The sequence below is a fragment of the Orcinus orca genome, chromosome 16 (assembly GCF_937001465.1).
Source record: "Orcinus orca chromosome 16, mOrcOrc1.1, whole genome shotgun sequence".
NCBI classification, from domain to species: domain Eukaryota; kingdom Metazoa; phylum Chordata; class Mammalia; order Artiodactyla; family Delphinidae; genus Orcinus; species Orcinus orca.
Window position 1 is genome coordinate 62,216,989 of NC_064574.1, and position 15,572 is coordinate 62,232,560.

Genomic DNA, 15,572 nt, shown 5'->3' on the forward strand with positions numbered 1-15,572 from the left:
AGGCCCCATCCCTGTGAGGAGGCCCAGCGATCATCTGAGTTTTAACAAGCCTTCCAGGAGATCCTGATCCATGGTCAAGCTTGGCCCCACTGATCTCATTTCACCCTCACAATAATCTTAGGGGAGGTAGGGGATTTTTTTTTTTTTTTCTGGCTTTAGCAATGAGGACAGGGAAGCTTAAGGAAGTCAAGTGACTTGTCCAAGATCACACAGCTGGTACATGGCAGAGAAGAGAATTCAGTTAAGCCTTTCTGACTCCAGAGGGGCCTTCTGACCCAACATGCTTTCTAGGATATTTCCTCCATCAGTGCCTGAGCCCTGACTCAGGACCTTCTCCCTGGGGTCCAGGCGTGGGGTTGAGGGCCTCAGGAATTTGTTGAATGTGTCAACCAGACATCATTAGCACCTGCCAACACTGCCCTCTCCCCCGCCGCACAAAGTCCCGCCCCTCCTGGGAGCAGGTGTGGGAATCAGGGGCAGCTGGAAGGGGCTGGAGGGAGTTCAGTCCTCCTGCTTCAGCAGGCAGGGCCTTACCGTCCTTCCACAGGTCGGCCACAAACTTGTCCGAGGAGGCATTGAGGAGGGAAGTCACATTGTCATTCAGCGGGTCCATATTCTTGGTCAGCCAGGCGTTTGCATTGTAGTCCACCTGCCAAGGACCACCCCACCGGTCAGGTGCTCCTGCTTCAGTTATGAACTAAGGGCAGGGCTCCAGTCCTCCTGTTTCCCTCCCGGATCTTCCGAGGTCAGAGAGGAAACATTAGTGGTTGCCATGATGGGAATCCACAAACATCAATGAAGAGACCAATAGGTCAGAACTTTAAAGGGCTCTGCGCACAGTAGGGCATCAGCCATGGTAGCCTTTGCTAGGAAGGCCTCGTCTCTATCCTTGCCTTCTCCTAGTAAGCCTCCTCTGGCAGCCTCTCTTTTCCAGAGCCCAGCACGATGCCTGTGATTTCCAAAAGGTGTGGAGCTTTGCTGGTGGTGAATACCCTCCCCTCACACCCAAAGTTCCCCTCTCATCCAGTGAAGGCTTGACAACAATCTGGTTTTTAAATTAAATTTGGGGACCTCTTTATAATTTTATTATTTTGCGTATGAAATGGAAAGGACCTGATAAAATAGCTCTGGTGGGCTCTTACAGGATGTGGGTTTTAACTGCGATGGCCAGGCCTGAGCTAAACTGTGCGCCAATAAAACTTTATTTACAAAAATAGGCTGTGGGCTGGGTTTGGCACCTGGGCTGTAGTTCGCCAATCCCTGGTTTAGGGCATTGCTTGTCCCCAGTGAAGATACTGGGGAGTCAATAAAATACTCTTAAGATTCGTCAAGTCAGACTGAGCTCTGTCTTTTCTACATTATCCAGGACCCTCAGGAGCCATAGGGGAAGGTCCTGTACATCAAGAGCTATGACATGATGGCAGTGATGACAGAGGCGGAGGAGGAGGAAGGAGGAAGAAGGAAGAAGAAGACAGCCATCGCAGATTTCCCTGGTTGGCACAGGCTGGCAATGGCAAACCCAAGGGCATGATAAAGGAGACTCCTGTTGGACTCAAAAGTGGGTTTATTGGTCACCCCATTCCAGTTGGCCCTTCCTGTTGGGTTTAACTTGTAGCAGGAAGGATTTAGAGTCTATACAAGAAAGAATTGCCTGGCCACCGAGGTTGGAGTATATTAGAGAGGCTAATATAATAGCTGTATACAGTAGCCTCTCTAATATATTATATTATATATCTCATATATGTATATAATATACAACATATATATTAGCCTCTCCACTACATTATATATTCTATATCTCTAATATACATGTATTATATATACCTTAGCCTTTCTATTATATGTTATATCTCTATATCTTGTCCCTTACTGATGCTTAGACAAATCATGTATAAGACTTGGTTGGGATTTGATTTATACCAGATGTCTTTGGGTTCTGCCATTCACAAGTTGCTCCTACTCTGAGCATCCTGCCTGGGTCCCCTGGGACAGAGAGACCCCTGGGACATTTAGCTGGTACCTTCCCGGCATAGTGGATGATAGAGAATTCAGTTTTGTCCTTGAGTTGCTTGGGCTTCTGAAACTTGGGGTGGTTGCCCTGCTCCGAGCACAACTTCTCCACAAAGGACTTGTCTGTGGCTTTGGGGAACCAGCACTCCTCGTCCAGCAGGGCCAGCACACCTGGAGGGTTGTTCTGTGGAAGACAAGCAGGGCAGACCATAGCAAGGATGCCCAAACCTCAGGCTTGCCAGGAAGAGCTGGTCACCCAAACACATACATAGGCTCCATTACTGTATCTACCTACATATAAAGGTGGATTTATGCCCTTGACCCCAGCTCCCCCAATCTATCCTCAAAGAATGATGTGCCCAGTGGACCAGCACTAGGGAAGGGCTAGCCCCAACAGAACATGCTTGCTGCTGCCCCCTCGTGGGCAGTACACACACAACATCACAAAGAGTTCTAGCAAAGGAATGCATTCCTTTACGTATAAATTCACCTAAGGGTTCCTTTGAGTAAAGTGCTTCTCTGTGGCTGAGACACTTTAAACTAAGGTGTCAAGAGCACTACCAGATCTGCACATGCCATTTTCTCTGCTGGAATGGCCTTCACTTTTTGGACTCAGATCAGAGAAGCCTTTCCTGACTATTCTGTCCAAAGCAGGCACTCCTAAACCACTCTCCCCGTTGGCCTTATCAGGGGTTTTAGTTGCTTCTTTTGTTTGGTTTCATTATCCGCTCTTCCAGGAGGGCAGGGACTGCATCCATCTCATTCATTGTTACATCCCCAGCCCCTAAAGAGAGGGCCCAGCACATAGTAGGTGCTCAGTAAATGGTCATTCAATAATTATTTCTTGTGTACCTATTATGTGCATGGTTCTAGGAGTTTGGGATGGGTCAGTGAAAAAAACCAAGATTCTTGACTTTGGGAATGAATGACTGGGAGAGATGGGAAGGGGAGGGATGGGCGTGGTGGGGAGGGGAGGAGAGGGGAGGAATAAAAAAAAGAAATACCGTTGATATGAAAATGTGAGTCAAGGGACAATGTGACTTAGTTCACAAAGATTCAGTGTACAGGCTTTTGGGACTCAGTGATGGGGGAAGTCGTGCCCCATGGAGAGTGTGCAGGGTCCGCGTGCCGGCTGCGTGCGAGTGTGAGGTGGGACCTTACCGGCCTCTCGATGAGCTCAATGCATGGCTGCAGGTCCAGTCCGAAGTCGATGAAGTTCCATTCGATGCCCTCGCGCTGGTACTCCTCCTGCTCCAGGATGAACATGGTGTGGTTGAAGAGCTGCTGCAGCTTCTCGTTGGTGTAGTTGATGCACAGCTGCTCGAACGAGTTCACCTGAGCACATGACACCAGGGGAGGCCCCGTGAGCATCACGGTACAAGTCAGAGGACTTGGGGCCCTGGAGAAGCTCCGTGCTGGAGAAAGCCCCACGCTGGACACACCTTCCACAAGCCTGCTTTGCCATTTCAGCACCCAGAGAGGTCTCAGGCCCCAATGAAGGCTGCCCAGGGTTCATGAGGGCTGGCAAAAGTTACTTATTCTCATGTCACATGGTTTTACGGACACACGTGGTTTTAAGGATGCTTATCTCCATCTGCACAATGATTTATGGATAGAATAACCGTGTAAGGTATTTCATCACCCCATTTTGCAGATGTGGAAACTGAGGCTCAGAGAGGGAGTAATTCCATAGTAGATATGTTCTGGAATATCTGTCAATCTCAACATCTTCCCTTTCACTGAGAACTTCCCTCCAACCCATGGGAGTGGGATCCAGGAGGCATGTTACATTCCATGAAGTACTGAAAGACCCGAAAAACAGTGCTTGGCTCTGAGGTGACATGTGGCCCAACTCAGGTAGGAGTCAATGAGACTCAATTCCAAGACTTTGGGTGGAACTGTTGGAAAGAATTGGAACTGGTTGGAACTGAGAGGCAGTCTGGAGAGGTGGCAGCCATCTTGCCACCATGAGGGGAGAGCCTGCTTGAGAATAGAGCCAAGGTGGAGGATGGCGGAGAGAGGGAGATGGCAGGAGTTCAGGTCCTGCCTGTTGGATCCAGCTGTACCTCTGGCCTCAGTTTCAGAAACCAATACAATCCCCATTGGATTTCTGTCTCTTACACCCTCAAGGATTTAACCTTAACTAGACAGTCTCCCACCCTATAGTAGCCACCTGCCTTTCTCCAAAATAGTGATTTCTCCAAGTGGAAGCTAATTTCCAGAGAACTGAGACCATGTCTGTCATGAGCCTGCCAAGCTGTACCTCAAAGATCTCAAATCCAGCGATGTCCAGGATCCCCAGGAACGAAGCCCCTTGCCGGTGAGTCTTGTCCAGGGCTTTGTTCACGCGGGAGAGTATCCAGCGGAAAAGGCGCTCATAAGTGGCCTTGGCCAGAGCCTCTATTGCAAAGTCTGCCTACAGGGGGGCGAGAGGACGTGGTTACTCCCAATGGGCTGTGTTTTCACATGGGCCTGGCTGGTGGCCCTGGATTTTTATTTTCCCTCTACCTATAATCAGTCCTTAAAAAATAAACAAAGAAAAGGAAACTATACCATCTCTACAACCAGCAATGAGGGACGGAGTGGTCAGACCTAGGAATGACAATGTGAATAATAATCACTTCCTGTCAGAGGGACCTGGAACAAAGTGGAGTCTGCTCCATCCCAGTGATCATTTAGAGGCGGTCAGTCCTGCCTCTAGAAAGGGTATACAGTCTTTTCCAAAACTTAGTTCAGACCTCGTACCTTCAATTAAGAGCTCAAGATGAGGTCAGGAGTGAGGAACTCTGCTGTTCTTATGCAGTCAGTGTTGTATCTTCAAAACCTGACATAGGACTTTGATTATTCTAGTATTGGATAGATGAGGGATACAAAGATGGATGGGTGGATGGATGGATGTGAAACCAAGTCCCCCTAAAACCGAGTTCCTCTGCCAAGTTTATGATTAATCTCTCTATCCAAAATTTTATTCCCTTTCTCGTACTGTACCTGTTCCACTCAGGATTGGAGCGGGGATGGGGGCCAAAACTGAGCAGGACCCTGTGGGGCCTTGACAGGTACAAAAGCCCCTCCATGTCCCCTGTTTCTCGTTTGTAGAAAAAGGGCTCCTAAGCCTTCCCTGATTTCCAAAGAGCAGATTCAAGGAGTTACTCATTAGGGAAGTGAGGGAATGCAGAAACAAAGGAAAAGCCGTCAAGAAGCAATAGTGCAGGGATAAAACAGAGTCCTAGTTCCTCCTCAAGGGATACACATAACAATCTGAATGGGATACAGTCTTTGAGTTGTTCTGCAGGAACTAAGACTCCCACCCAGGTGGAGGATGGTGACTACATACACAAGTGCATAGAACCCAGACTGGTTGGAAGCAGAAGGTCGATGATTAAGATTCCTGGAACACCACCCTGTTACCTCACCACAAACCAATCTGAAGAAAGTCACGCCCCCTGCAACACTGACCCCAAATGTTGCCTTTAAAAGCCCTTCCCTGGGCTTCCCTGGTGGCGCAGTGGTTAAGAGTCTGCCTGCTGATGCAGGGGACACAGGTTCGTGCCCCGGTCCAGGAAGATCCCACATGCCGCGGAGCAGCTGGGCCCGTGAGCCATGGCCGCTGAGCCTGCGCGTCCGGAGCCTGTGCTCCGCAATGGGAGAGGCCACAACAGTGAGAGGCCCGCGTACCGCAGAAAGAAAAAAAACAAAAACAAAAACAATAAAAGCCCTTCCCTGACAGCCACCAGGGAGTTTAGGTCTTTTGAGCATGAGCCACCCATTCTCCTCATTGGGCACCTGCAATAAACTCTGTACTTTCCTTCACCACAACTCAGTGTCAGCAAATTGGCTTTGCTGTGTGGCTGGTGAGTGGACCCAAGTTTTGTTAGGTAACAGATGAATGGATGGATGGACAGATGGATGGGTAGATGGATGGATGGATGGCTAGAGGGCTGGACGGATGGAAGATTCTGCAGGAATAAATGACAAGTGCAGGAATAAATGGCAAAGGCATCATTTACCTGTTCTTTTGTCTGAGCTTTCTGTACCACATCCCGCCCGACTTTGATACGTGGGGTCAGGATGGATCTGGTGAAATCCGTCACATTAATTCCCATGAGGTGGCAAACTTTCTGAGCAGCTGGATGGAGAAAAGAAGCATATTAAGTGTATCACAAAAGTGCAGGCTTGGAAAGAAGGCACATAACATGGGAGATTTGTGATCTGTGGATACCTTGGTTTTTCCTTGGTGAGATGGAGCATGATAGTGAACATAGCATGAAAGAGTCCTAAAAACTGCTGTCATTCGTGACCTCACCCCCAGTGTTTGGCTACAAGAGGCAATGATGGGGCTGCGTTGGAGGTGGGCCCCAACTGGGGGCTTAGGGTCAGAACTAGGTTCAAATCCTTGCTCCTTTCCCACTTCCTAGCCATGTGATTTTGGAAAATCTACTTAGCTTCCCAGGCTCTTGCTTACAAAAAGGATCAGCTATCTGGTACCTTGTTAGGTTGTCAATGGGATTAAATGAGGTAGGTATGAACATGATATATAGTTAAATTCAATAAGCATTTGTTCCACCATTCCAAGATATATGTTGCAGCATATGTAGTGGAAAAAATATTGGAAACAACTTAAATGTCTATTCATAAGGGAGCAAACAAATATATCACAGTATTTTTATCAGATGGAATACCAAATAGCAGTAAAAGCAATGACCTGGCTTTTTCTTTCTCTCTAGACCAGTGGTTCTCAGCTGGGAATGATTTTGCTCCCATGGGACATTGGCAATATCTGGAGACATTTTTGGTTGTCACACTAGGGGATGCTACTGTTAGGAAACCCTGATCTAGACAGTTGTGAGTACAGAGTAAAAAAAAAAAAGTTGCAGAATGATGCCTACAGAGTGACATCATTCATGTAAATTAAAAACACACTCACAAAGAAACACTGTATACTGTTCAGATACATGGGTGTGAAATTATAAACATAAAACCAGAAGGGTATGTGGTACAGTACAATTGTGGTTGCCAGGAGGTTCAGGGACTCAGTTGGGAGAATAAGAGATGTCAGTCTTCTCTATACTGTGTTTTGCTTCATTCTAAAGATAAAGATGTATTTGAAAATATTCACAAATGTCAATTCTGAATGGTGAACATGTGGGTTCTTGTTGTATTCATGTAGTTCTGCATAAAAACTTTTTCTCCAAAAAAAAAAAAAGTCCATTAGCTGCTTCCTTAACGTGAAGACTAGTGATACACGATAGTTTGGATGTGTGAGGTGGACGGTAAATAGTGTAGTTTTAGGATTTTTTACCATCTCTTTTCAAGGGTGCTCTTTTGGTTTCTCTTTCCCTGAGGGTCTCTCCTCAGAGCGAGGATTCCTTTAACTTGCTATATCTGGGAGTGTAACACATAAGAAACAACTGGCAGTCAAACTGGGAGCTTGAAAAGCAACCCAATATACAGCCTGAGACGGCGATGTGAGGCCACAGGTGAGCACGTTGGGAACCTATGTCATCCTTTTGCATCAGCCGCCAGCAAGCATGGTGGTAGCCAGGCCATCTTTTCAAAACACGAAACACCGCTTATTTGCAGGTAGGGCTGTCAAGATTTAGGAAAAATATATAGGAAGCCCAGTGAAACTTGAATTTCAGATAAACAATGAACACATTTTAGTATAATTATGTCCCCAATATTGCCTAGAACATACTTACTATCAAAAGTGTTTATCTGAAATTCAAATTTCACTGGGCATCCTTTATTTTATCCAAAAATCCCAACTGCAGGGAAACGTGAGGTCTGTCTCCCCAACAAGACCATATATGCCATAAGAAATGAGGTGGGGGCTTCCCTGGTGGCGCAGTGGTTGGGCGTCCGCTTGCTGATGCGGGGGACACGGGTTCATGCCCCGGTCCGGGAGGATCCCACATGCCGCGGAGCGGCTGGGCCCGTGAGCCATGGCCGCTGAGCCTGCGTGTCCGGAGCCTGTGCCCCGCGACGGGAGAGGCCACAACAGTGAGAGGCCCGCGTACCGCAAAAAAAAAAAAAAAAAAGAAATGAGGTGGTCCCTGTCTGTATCCCAGTGCCCGGCATATAGCAGGTGCTCAAAAATATTTGTTTAATAAAACAAATGAGTGTGGGGTTTTTAGAAGAGGCACTCCCTAAGGATCCTGTCTGATCCAAAACTTAGTTTTTCCCCCCACTCTCTGACTCAAGAACTTTCCACGTAGGATCTTAAGCAGTGAAAAGTTTGAAAAAAGAGAGAATTAAGTGATAATAATAATCTAGTCTACTTCTTGTTAATGCCCCAGATAACGTCATCCAGAAAAATAACCAAAGACAATGTGACCTTCCCTCCCATCACCAAAGTCATCAGTTATTATGAAAAAGCGGCAAGCACCTGTGTTATCCGGCATGGACGCCTGGTCTGTGTTTCTTTCCTTCTTGAAGACAATATTCCCAAGTTGCAGGACGGATGACACCACCTTCAATATGGCTGAAGTGAGGAGAGAAGTACAGATAAGACACAAGTGCCAATACCAAGGTTTGGAGTCTAAAGGTCATTGAAGACCCAGAGCCAGCCTACATCTTTCCCCTAAAAAGACTCAGTTCTGAGCTTTTAGGAGAAAGCCAAAGCACCCCATTTCCCTGCTAAGAGGGGAGAAAACCTGGCTGGGAGGAGCAGAATATTTTTGGATGGTTGCTAAAAACCGTGCCCTACAGTGGAATACTATGCAGCAGGGGATGGCAATCTATAGCCAGTGGACCAAATCCAGCCCAATGCCTGCCATTGTAAATAAAGTTTTATCGGAACCCAGCCACACTCATTCACTTACATATTGTCTATAGCGGTTTGCATGCTTAATGGCAGAGTTCAACCGTTGCCATGGAGATCGTATGGCCCACCAAGGCTAAAATACTTACCCTCTGGCCCTTTACAGAAAATGTTTGTCAACCCCTTCTATACAGCAAGGAGACTGAATGATTTATGACTACAAACAACAAAATTGCTGTATTATCTCACAAATACTAATGCTGAACAAAGGACTCCAAATGTAAACAAGAACATATCATATAAGTCCCATTTACAGAACGTTCAAGAACGGGCAAAACTATGCTGTTAGAAGTTAGCATGGTGGTCATCCTTGACTGGGGGAAGCTACTAGAAGGAACAAGATGGAGCTTCATGGGGTCTGGTGGTATTCATGTTCTCTTAGTTATAACAGGTACTAGTTACACAGGTGTGTTCAGACACATGGGAAGGGATGGAAGATGGATGGTTGGAAGATGAATTGATGGATGGATGAAAGGAAGGTAAACGGATGATAGATGGATCAATGAATGGATAGATAATAGATGGATGGATCAATGGATTGATGAATAGATAGATGGAGGAAGATGGATAGATGGATGGATGGATGGATGGATGGATGGATGGATGGATGGATGGATGGATGGATGGTTGGTTGGTTGGTTGGTTGGATGGATAGAGGGAGGATTGATTAATGCAAATGCGTGGCTTTAGATTAACTCAGGTGCAAATCACCCAGGATTTCCAAGAAGAAATCACTGTGTTCCAAGAACAAAACCTAGAGATTCCAGCCTCCTCCGGTTCCTTAGGCCAAACGAGCGGTGACAACCTTTTACAACAGCTGTCCTCACACTTGGCCCAGCTCAGGAGGAGAAAGGCCTAGATCAGCCACCCATATGCTCCCATTCACCACTGCAAAAATCTACACCCAAAAGATGAACAGAGCTTCTGTTGACAGGGCACAGCTGAGGCAGTTTCTTTACTACCATCTATGAAAGGGGCTTAGTAAACTGTCAAGACCAATACTCACAGTTCTTAAACTGCAGGTCTAAATTAGGATTGCTGGAATGCCCGCAGAGCCTGGGTAAGCAGTGAATTTCGGCACTCAACCTGGGCACTAGTGAAATTTTGGCCCAGATAATTTGTTGTGGGGATATCCTATCATCATTATAGGCTATTTAGCCACATCCCTGGTCTCTAACCACTAGATGTCAGTAGTGCTACCCTCTCCCAAGTTGGGACAACCAAAAATGTCTCCAGACATTGCCAAGTATCCCCCGGGGGCCGACTCACCCCTAGCTGAGAACCACTGGTCTAAATGAGCAAGGCAGATTGATGGGGACTGTGGGGACTCACGGGGGCCACAACCCTGCATGAAAGGGGAGAGTTGCTACTCCAATCATGGCTGCGGGGGAGGCAAGCCCAGAGCTGCCAGGCTTCTGATTTTTCCAAAGATGATGGAAACCCAGATTTTTATGTGAAATCTACCCAGGTTTAAAATTGACAACTTTAATGGCTGTGGAGGCCAATCTCTCTTGAGGGCTCAGGCACTGCTGGTTTGCACTTTGTGGTATAGATAGCACTGTCACAGAAATAACAAAAGAATTGTCACCACTCCCAGGTCACAAGAGCTGGTGGACAGCAAAGTGGAGAGGGCTGCCCAGATAGCAAGGGTGCCAAGGGCTGGCAGTCTGGGGCAGTGGTTGAAAGCATGCACTCTAGTGTTAGGAAGTCCAGCCTCACCTTGCTGAGCCTTAGTTTCCCCATCTGCAAAATGGAGAGGGTAACAGCAGTACCTGCTTCATAACGTTTATATCAGGAGAGATGCTGCAAACCAGGGGCCTGGCCCAGTAGGTGCTAAATAGAAGTAGCCACCTGTAGTGGGTTGACTGGTGGCCGCCCAAAGACATGACCATCCAGAACCTGTGAATGCGACCTTATTTGGAAAAAAGATCCCTGCAGATGCAATTAAATGAGATCTGGTGGGCCCTAAATCCAATGACAAGTGACCTGATGACAGAGAGAAGAGAAGATGCACAGGGCAGAAGGAAACGTAAAGAAGAAGGCAGGTTGTAGTGATGCGTCTACAAGCCAAGGACTGCCGGCAGCCACAGAAGCCGGGAGAGGGGCCTGGGATGGATTTTCCCTCAGAGCCCCCAGAAGAAACCAACCCTGCCCACACCTTGGTTTCAGACTTCTGGCCTCCAGAACCATGAGAGAATAAATTCCTGTTGTTTTAAGCCACCAAGTTTGTGGTAATTTGTTACAGCAGCCTCAGGAAACTAATACGCCACCCTTATTACTGAGGAACAGGAAATAGGCTTTCCCAACATGTGGCAGACGTACCACATGTACACAGGGTGGATGATTATAGGTGGTATGTGAAACTTTTAAAACATTTCAATAGTTAGGTACTTATTCTAATTTATTTCAAATTGTATAACCAGGACACATACTTAGTGATTGTACGGAACTGTTGTTTAGACAAAGCCCAGAGTGGATGGGGCTATAGAAATCCACCCTAGGCATAAAAATATTCAAACAATGATGATACAGATGAAACCCAGAAGCGGCATCAATTGTGAATGACTGACACCTGGAAATGGACCTAGACAGTCCCTGGGAGGATCTGAGGACAATGCTGGAGTTAGCTGCCGGGGGTTCGCATCTTGGCCATGTTAGTAGCAGCTGTGTGACTTCAAGTCAGGTATTAGCCTCTCTGGGCCCATTTCACCATCTGAAGGCCCATAAAACCACCTGCTTCATAGGCTTGTCATGAGGATTAAATGCATAGCACCTAAACCCAGGCAGTGCTCAATAAACAGTAGTTGCTATGATGTCACAATGATTATGATGGTCTTACACTGTTCCTAGCTCCCTGTGCAATCTAGGGCAAGTAATTCTCCCTTGCTGAAGTCCAGGAACCAGAGGAGACTGGTCACCTGGAACCTCATGCAGCTCCAGGGGTCAGGCCTGACACTACCGTCAGCTCCCCATTTTCCTTTGGCTTCTTTGGGGAGGGTTGGGAGTAGCCCTAGATTTATAATCAAGGTTGGTATACACACTGGTCTAAGTCCGTGTCCCATGGGTGTCAGTCATTTGTACACCCTCATCCTAATGCTTGTTCTACAGGCATACCATCTGTTCTACTATTTACTTAACATTTTTCTTTACATTCACTTCTCTTTCCTATGATTCACTTAAGTAGAAAACTTTTTCTTAAGTGAAAAATCAGCTTCCCTTGCCATAAATAGATGACACCTATAAAAATAAATACAGGAAAGATAAACCATATTATCAAATGCTAGCAAGAGGCTAGGGCCTGCCCAAGGTGCTGGGCCTGGGGTCTACTCTCCAGGGTTAAAAGGGTGATTAGCAAGTGTCAGGGAGGGGCTGAAGACCTAGTAGGTGCCAAACTGCTCCTCTCTTTGAAAGTCATCAGAAGAACTGAAAGGGACTAGAGAAGGGACCACCATCTCATGGTGGGCTTCTGTATCACTTATCACCCAGCAAAGCGAGTCCACATTGTAGAACATTCTGGGCCCCTTTTAACCTTGGTTTCAATACCTTGGTTCTGACACAGATTTTTTTTTTTAAGTTTAAAGGACAAAACCCACCTTCCCACAGACAAAAACAGAGCACAGTGAATCATAAAGTGGGGCTTGGGATTCATGAGACCTGAGTGAGTCCCAGCTCCAACAGTGTGTCCTTGGGTAATTTCCTTTACTTCTCTGTACCTCAGTTTCCTCATCTGCAAATTGAGGTAATAATGGCCACCCCTTAGGGTTGTTTTGACATTAAGTAATGCATATAAAGCATTTAGCACATTGCTTTGTTCCCTGATGTCTTCACTTTAAATATATTAGAAGCATTTCCACGTAAGGCAATGTCTTTCTAAGACCATTTAAAAGGTCCCGTTGCTTTCTTTCATAAGGTCAACAAATAATTAAATAAGCCTTCAATCAATCAATATTTTGGTTTGTTCCAGTTTTTTAGTATTTAAATAAAACTGAACATTCTGGTACATTCTTTTAAAAAGGGGATTTAGCACTCTTAGAGGAAAACATAGGAAGAACACTCTTTGACATAAATCACTGCAAGATCTTTTTTGGTCCACCTCCTAGAGTAATGGAAATAAAAACAAAAATAAACAAATGGGACCTAATGAAACTTAAAAGCTCTTGCACAGCAAAGGAAACCATAAACAAGACGAAAAGACAACCCTCAGAATGGGAGAAAATATTTGCAAACGAATCAACGGACAAAGGATTAATCTCCAAAATATATAAACAGCTCATGCAGCTCAATATTAAAGAAACAAACAACCCAATCCAAAAATGGGCAGAAGACCTAAATAGACATTTCTCCAAAGAAGATATACAGATTGCCAACAAACACATGAAAGGATGCTCAACATCACTAATCATTAGAGAAATGCAAATCAAAACTACAATGAGGTATCACTTCACACCAGTTAGAATGGGCATCATCAGAAAATCTACAAACAACAAATGCTGAAGAGGGTGTGGAGAAAAGAGAATCCTCTTGCACTGTTGGTGGGAATGTAAATTGATACAGCCACTATGGAGAACAGTATGGAGGTTCCTTAAAAAACTAAAAATAGAATTACCATATGATCCAGCAATCCCACTACTGGGCATATACCCAGAGAAAACCATAATTCAAAAAGACACATGCACCCCAATGTTCATTGCAGCACTATTTACAATAGCCAGGTCATGGAAGCAACCTAAATGCCCATTGACAGATGAATGGATAAAGAAGTTGTGGTACATATATACAATGGAATATTACTCAGCCATAAAAAGGAATGAAATTGGGTCATTTGTTGAGACGTGGATGGATCTAGAGGCTGTCATACAGAGTGAAGTAAGTCAGAAAGAGAAAAACAAATATCATATATTAACGCATGTGTGTGGAACCTAGAAAAATGGTACAGATGAACCAGTTTGCAGGGCAGAAGTTGAGACACAGATGTAGAGACAAATGTATGGATACCAAGGGGGGAAAGCTGCACTGGGGTGGGGATGGTGGTATGATGTAATTGGGCGGTTGGGATTGACATATATACACTGATGTGTATAAAATTGATGACTAATAAGAACTTGCTGTATAAAAAAATAAATTAAATTAAATTTAAAAAAAAGGAAATATAACCCTGACATTTAAGACCTTTCATTGTGGGACAAAAAAGGTCACCTACAAACCTGTGTTTCTCATTACAGTGGATCTGAAATTCTTATGCCATTACTTTCCCATGGAGCGTTGTACTTAAAGTCACAATTATGTAAATGATATTTCTGCTACTTGTTACAGTCTCTGGACTTCTGAGTGTAATTTGTATCTCTTTTCAGGTACCTGTCATGATGTCGCTATCTGTTTATTTGTGTATATGGCCCTTTCCACCCCATTAATTTCCTTTTTAAAAAAATTTGTTTTTTGATGTGGACCATTTTTAAAGTCTTTAAAAAGTCTGAATTTGTTACAATATTTATTCTGTTTTATGCCTTGATTTTTTGGCCACGAGGCATGTGGGATCTTAGCTCCCCGACCAGGGATCGAACCCTCGCCCCCTTCACTGGAAGGCGAAGTCCCAATCACTGGACCACCAGGGAAGTCCCGAAAAAAAAATGGGGGGGGGGTATTTAGCAAATATCTGGCCTACAGCAAGTACTTAATCATCAGTTGTATTTTCTTTTTTTAAAGCAAAGATTAGAAGTAAAAACTGTCTCATGTTCCAAATAAAATGAATCATTCTTGGACAGCTGATGTCATTAAGGAAGGGATGCTGTAAGCACTGGATTCTGAAGTAGGATCCTAGCCAAAATCCACAAACACCACCCATTTGTTATCTCATTCATGGAGTCTTCTTTTTTCTGGGCCCCAAGTTATCTCTGAAGGAGCTGCCCTTCCTTATAAGTTTAATTTTTGCAACTGTAGCCATTATTCTGGGGCTCCAAACGGGTGTGGGTGTGGGAAGAAAGCGAAAATTTCCACAATCTTGTCCTGGTGTTCCCAAAAGAGATTAACCTTGAGTACTGAGGCATATCTAACCCAGAAGAAAAAGTGTTTCTTGCACAGTATGGAAACCAGAAATATCTCTATGAGCTTTCCTATTCTCAGGACGAAATGTGTTTCTTGGTCATTGGTTGATGATATTGATCAATATTGGTCCATCACCAGAACTGCCTTTCCAGGAAGAACCCAAGTACACCGACTGCCTCAATTACTCACCCTCCCCTCCACCTACATGTTCTCAATGAGGCCAACAACCTCTCTACCTCCAGCTCCAAGAATGGAATCGAGACCATAACAAAGAGACATAACAGAGCTTTCAACAACCCTGGTTCATTGTGAGTAGCTCAGGAATATGCATGTCAACCTAGGCAATATGACTCCATTCAGGGGTGCAGGCAGGGAATCCACTCTGCTCATTTCTGCTGGACATAAAACCAATGGATGTAAGGGCTGGAGCCACAGCAGCCATTTTGTTGCCAAGAAACTACTTCCTACTTAAAGACAATGTTGTTGAGAGACCAAGTTCTAAAGACATTCTTTGAGTCCCTAGAATTTGCTGTTCCTGAAACCACTATCCCTGAATTTTTCAGCTCTATGAGTGAATCATTTTCCTTTTTGCTTAAGCCAATTTGGTCACTTGTAACCAAAAGAGCCATAACTCATGCAGCCACCTTTCTAAAACACCAATAAACCACGTAAAGTAATATTAATTTTTCTCCTTCTCCTT

General features: G+C 45.1%; 1 protein-coding gene across 5 annotated transcripts in view; it reads right to left on the bottom strand.

Moving 5' to 3' along the window:
- The window catches only part of MYH11 (myosin heavy chain 11), a 128,074-nt gene that overhangs the window by 33,992 nt on the left and 78,510 nt on the right, over positions 1–15,572 (bottom strand). For all 5 annotated transcript variants that reach the window (XM_033428733.2, XM_004270149.3, XM_004270150.4 and 2 more), the window contains 6 exons: positions 8,396–8,491; positions 6,018–6,136; positions 4,274–4,426; positions 3,172–3,345; positions 2,021–2,194; positions 535–649 (listed from right to left, as the gene is read on the bottom strand). In XM_033428733.2, the coding sequence (XP_033284624.1) occupies positions 535–649; positions 2,021–2,194; positions 3,172–3,345; positions 4,274–4,426; positions 6,018–6,136; positions 8,396–8,491 (831 nt within the window). The remainder of the gene's footprint in view (positions 1–534; positions 650–2,020; positions 2,195–3,171; positions 3,346–4,273; positions 4,427–6,017; positions 6,137–8,395; positions 8,492–15,572) is intronic.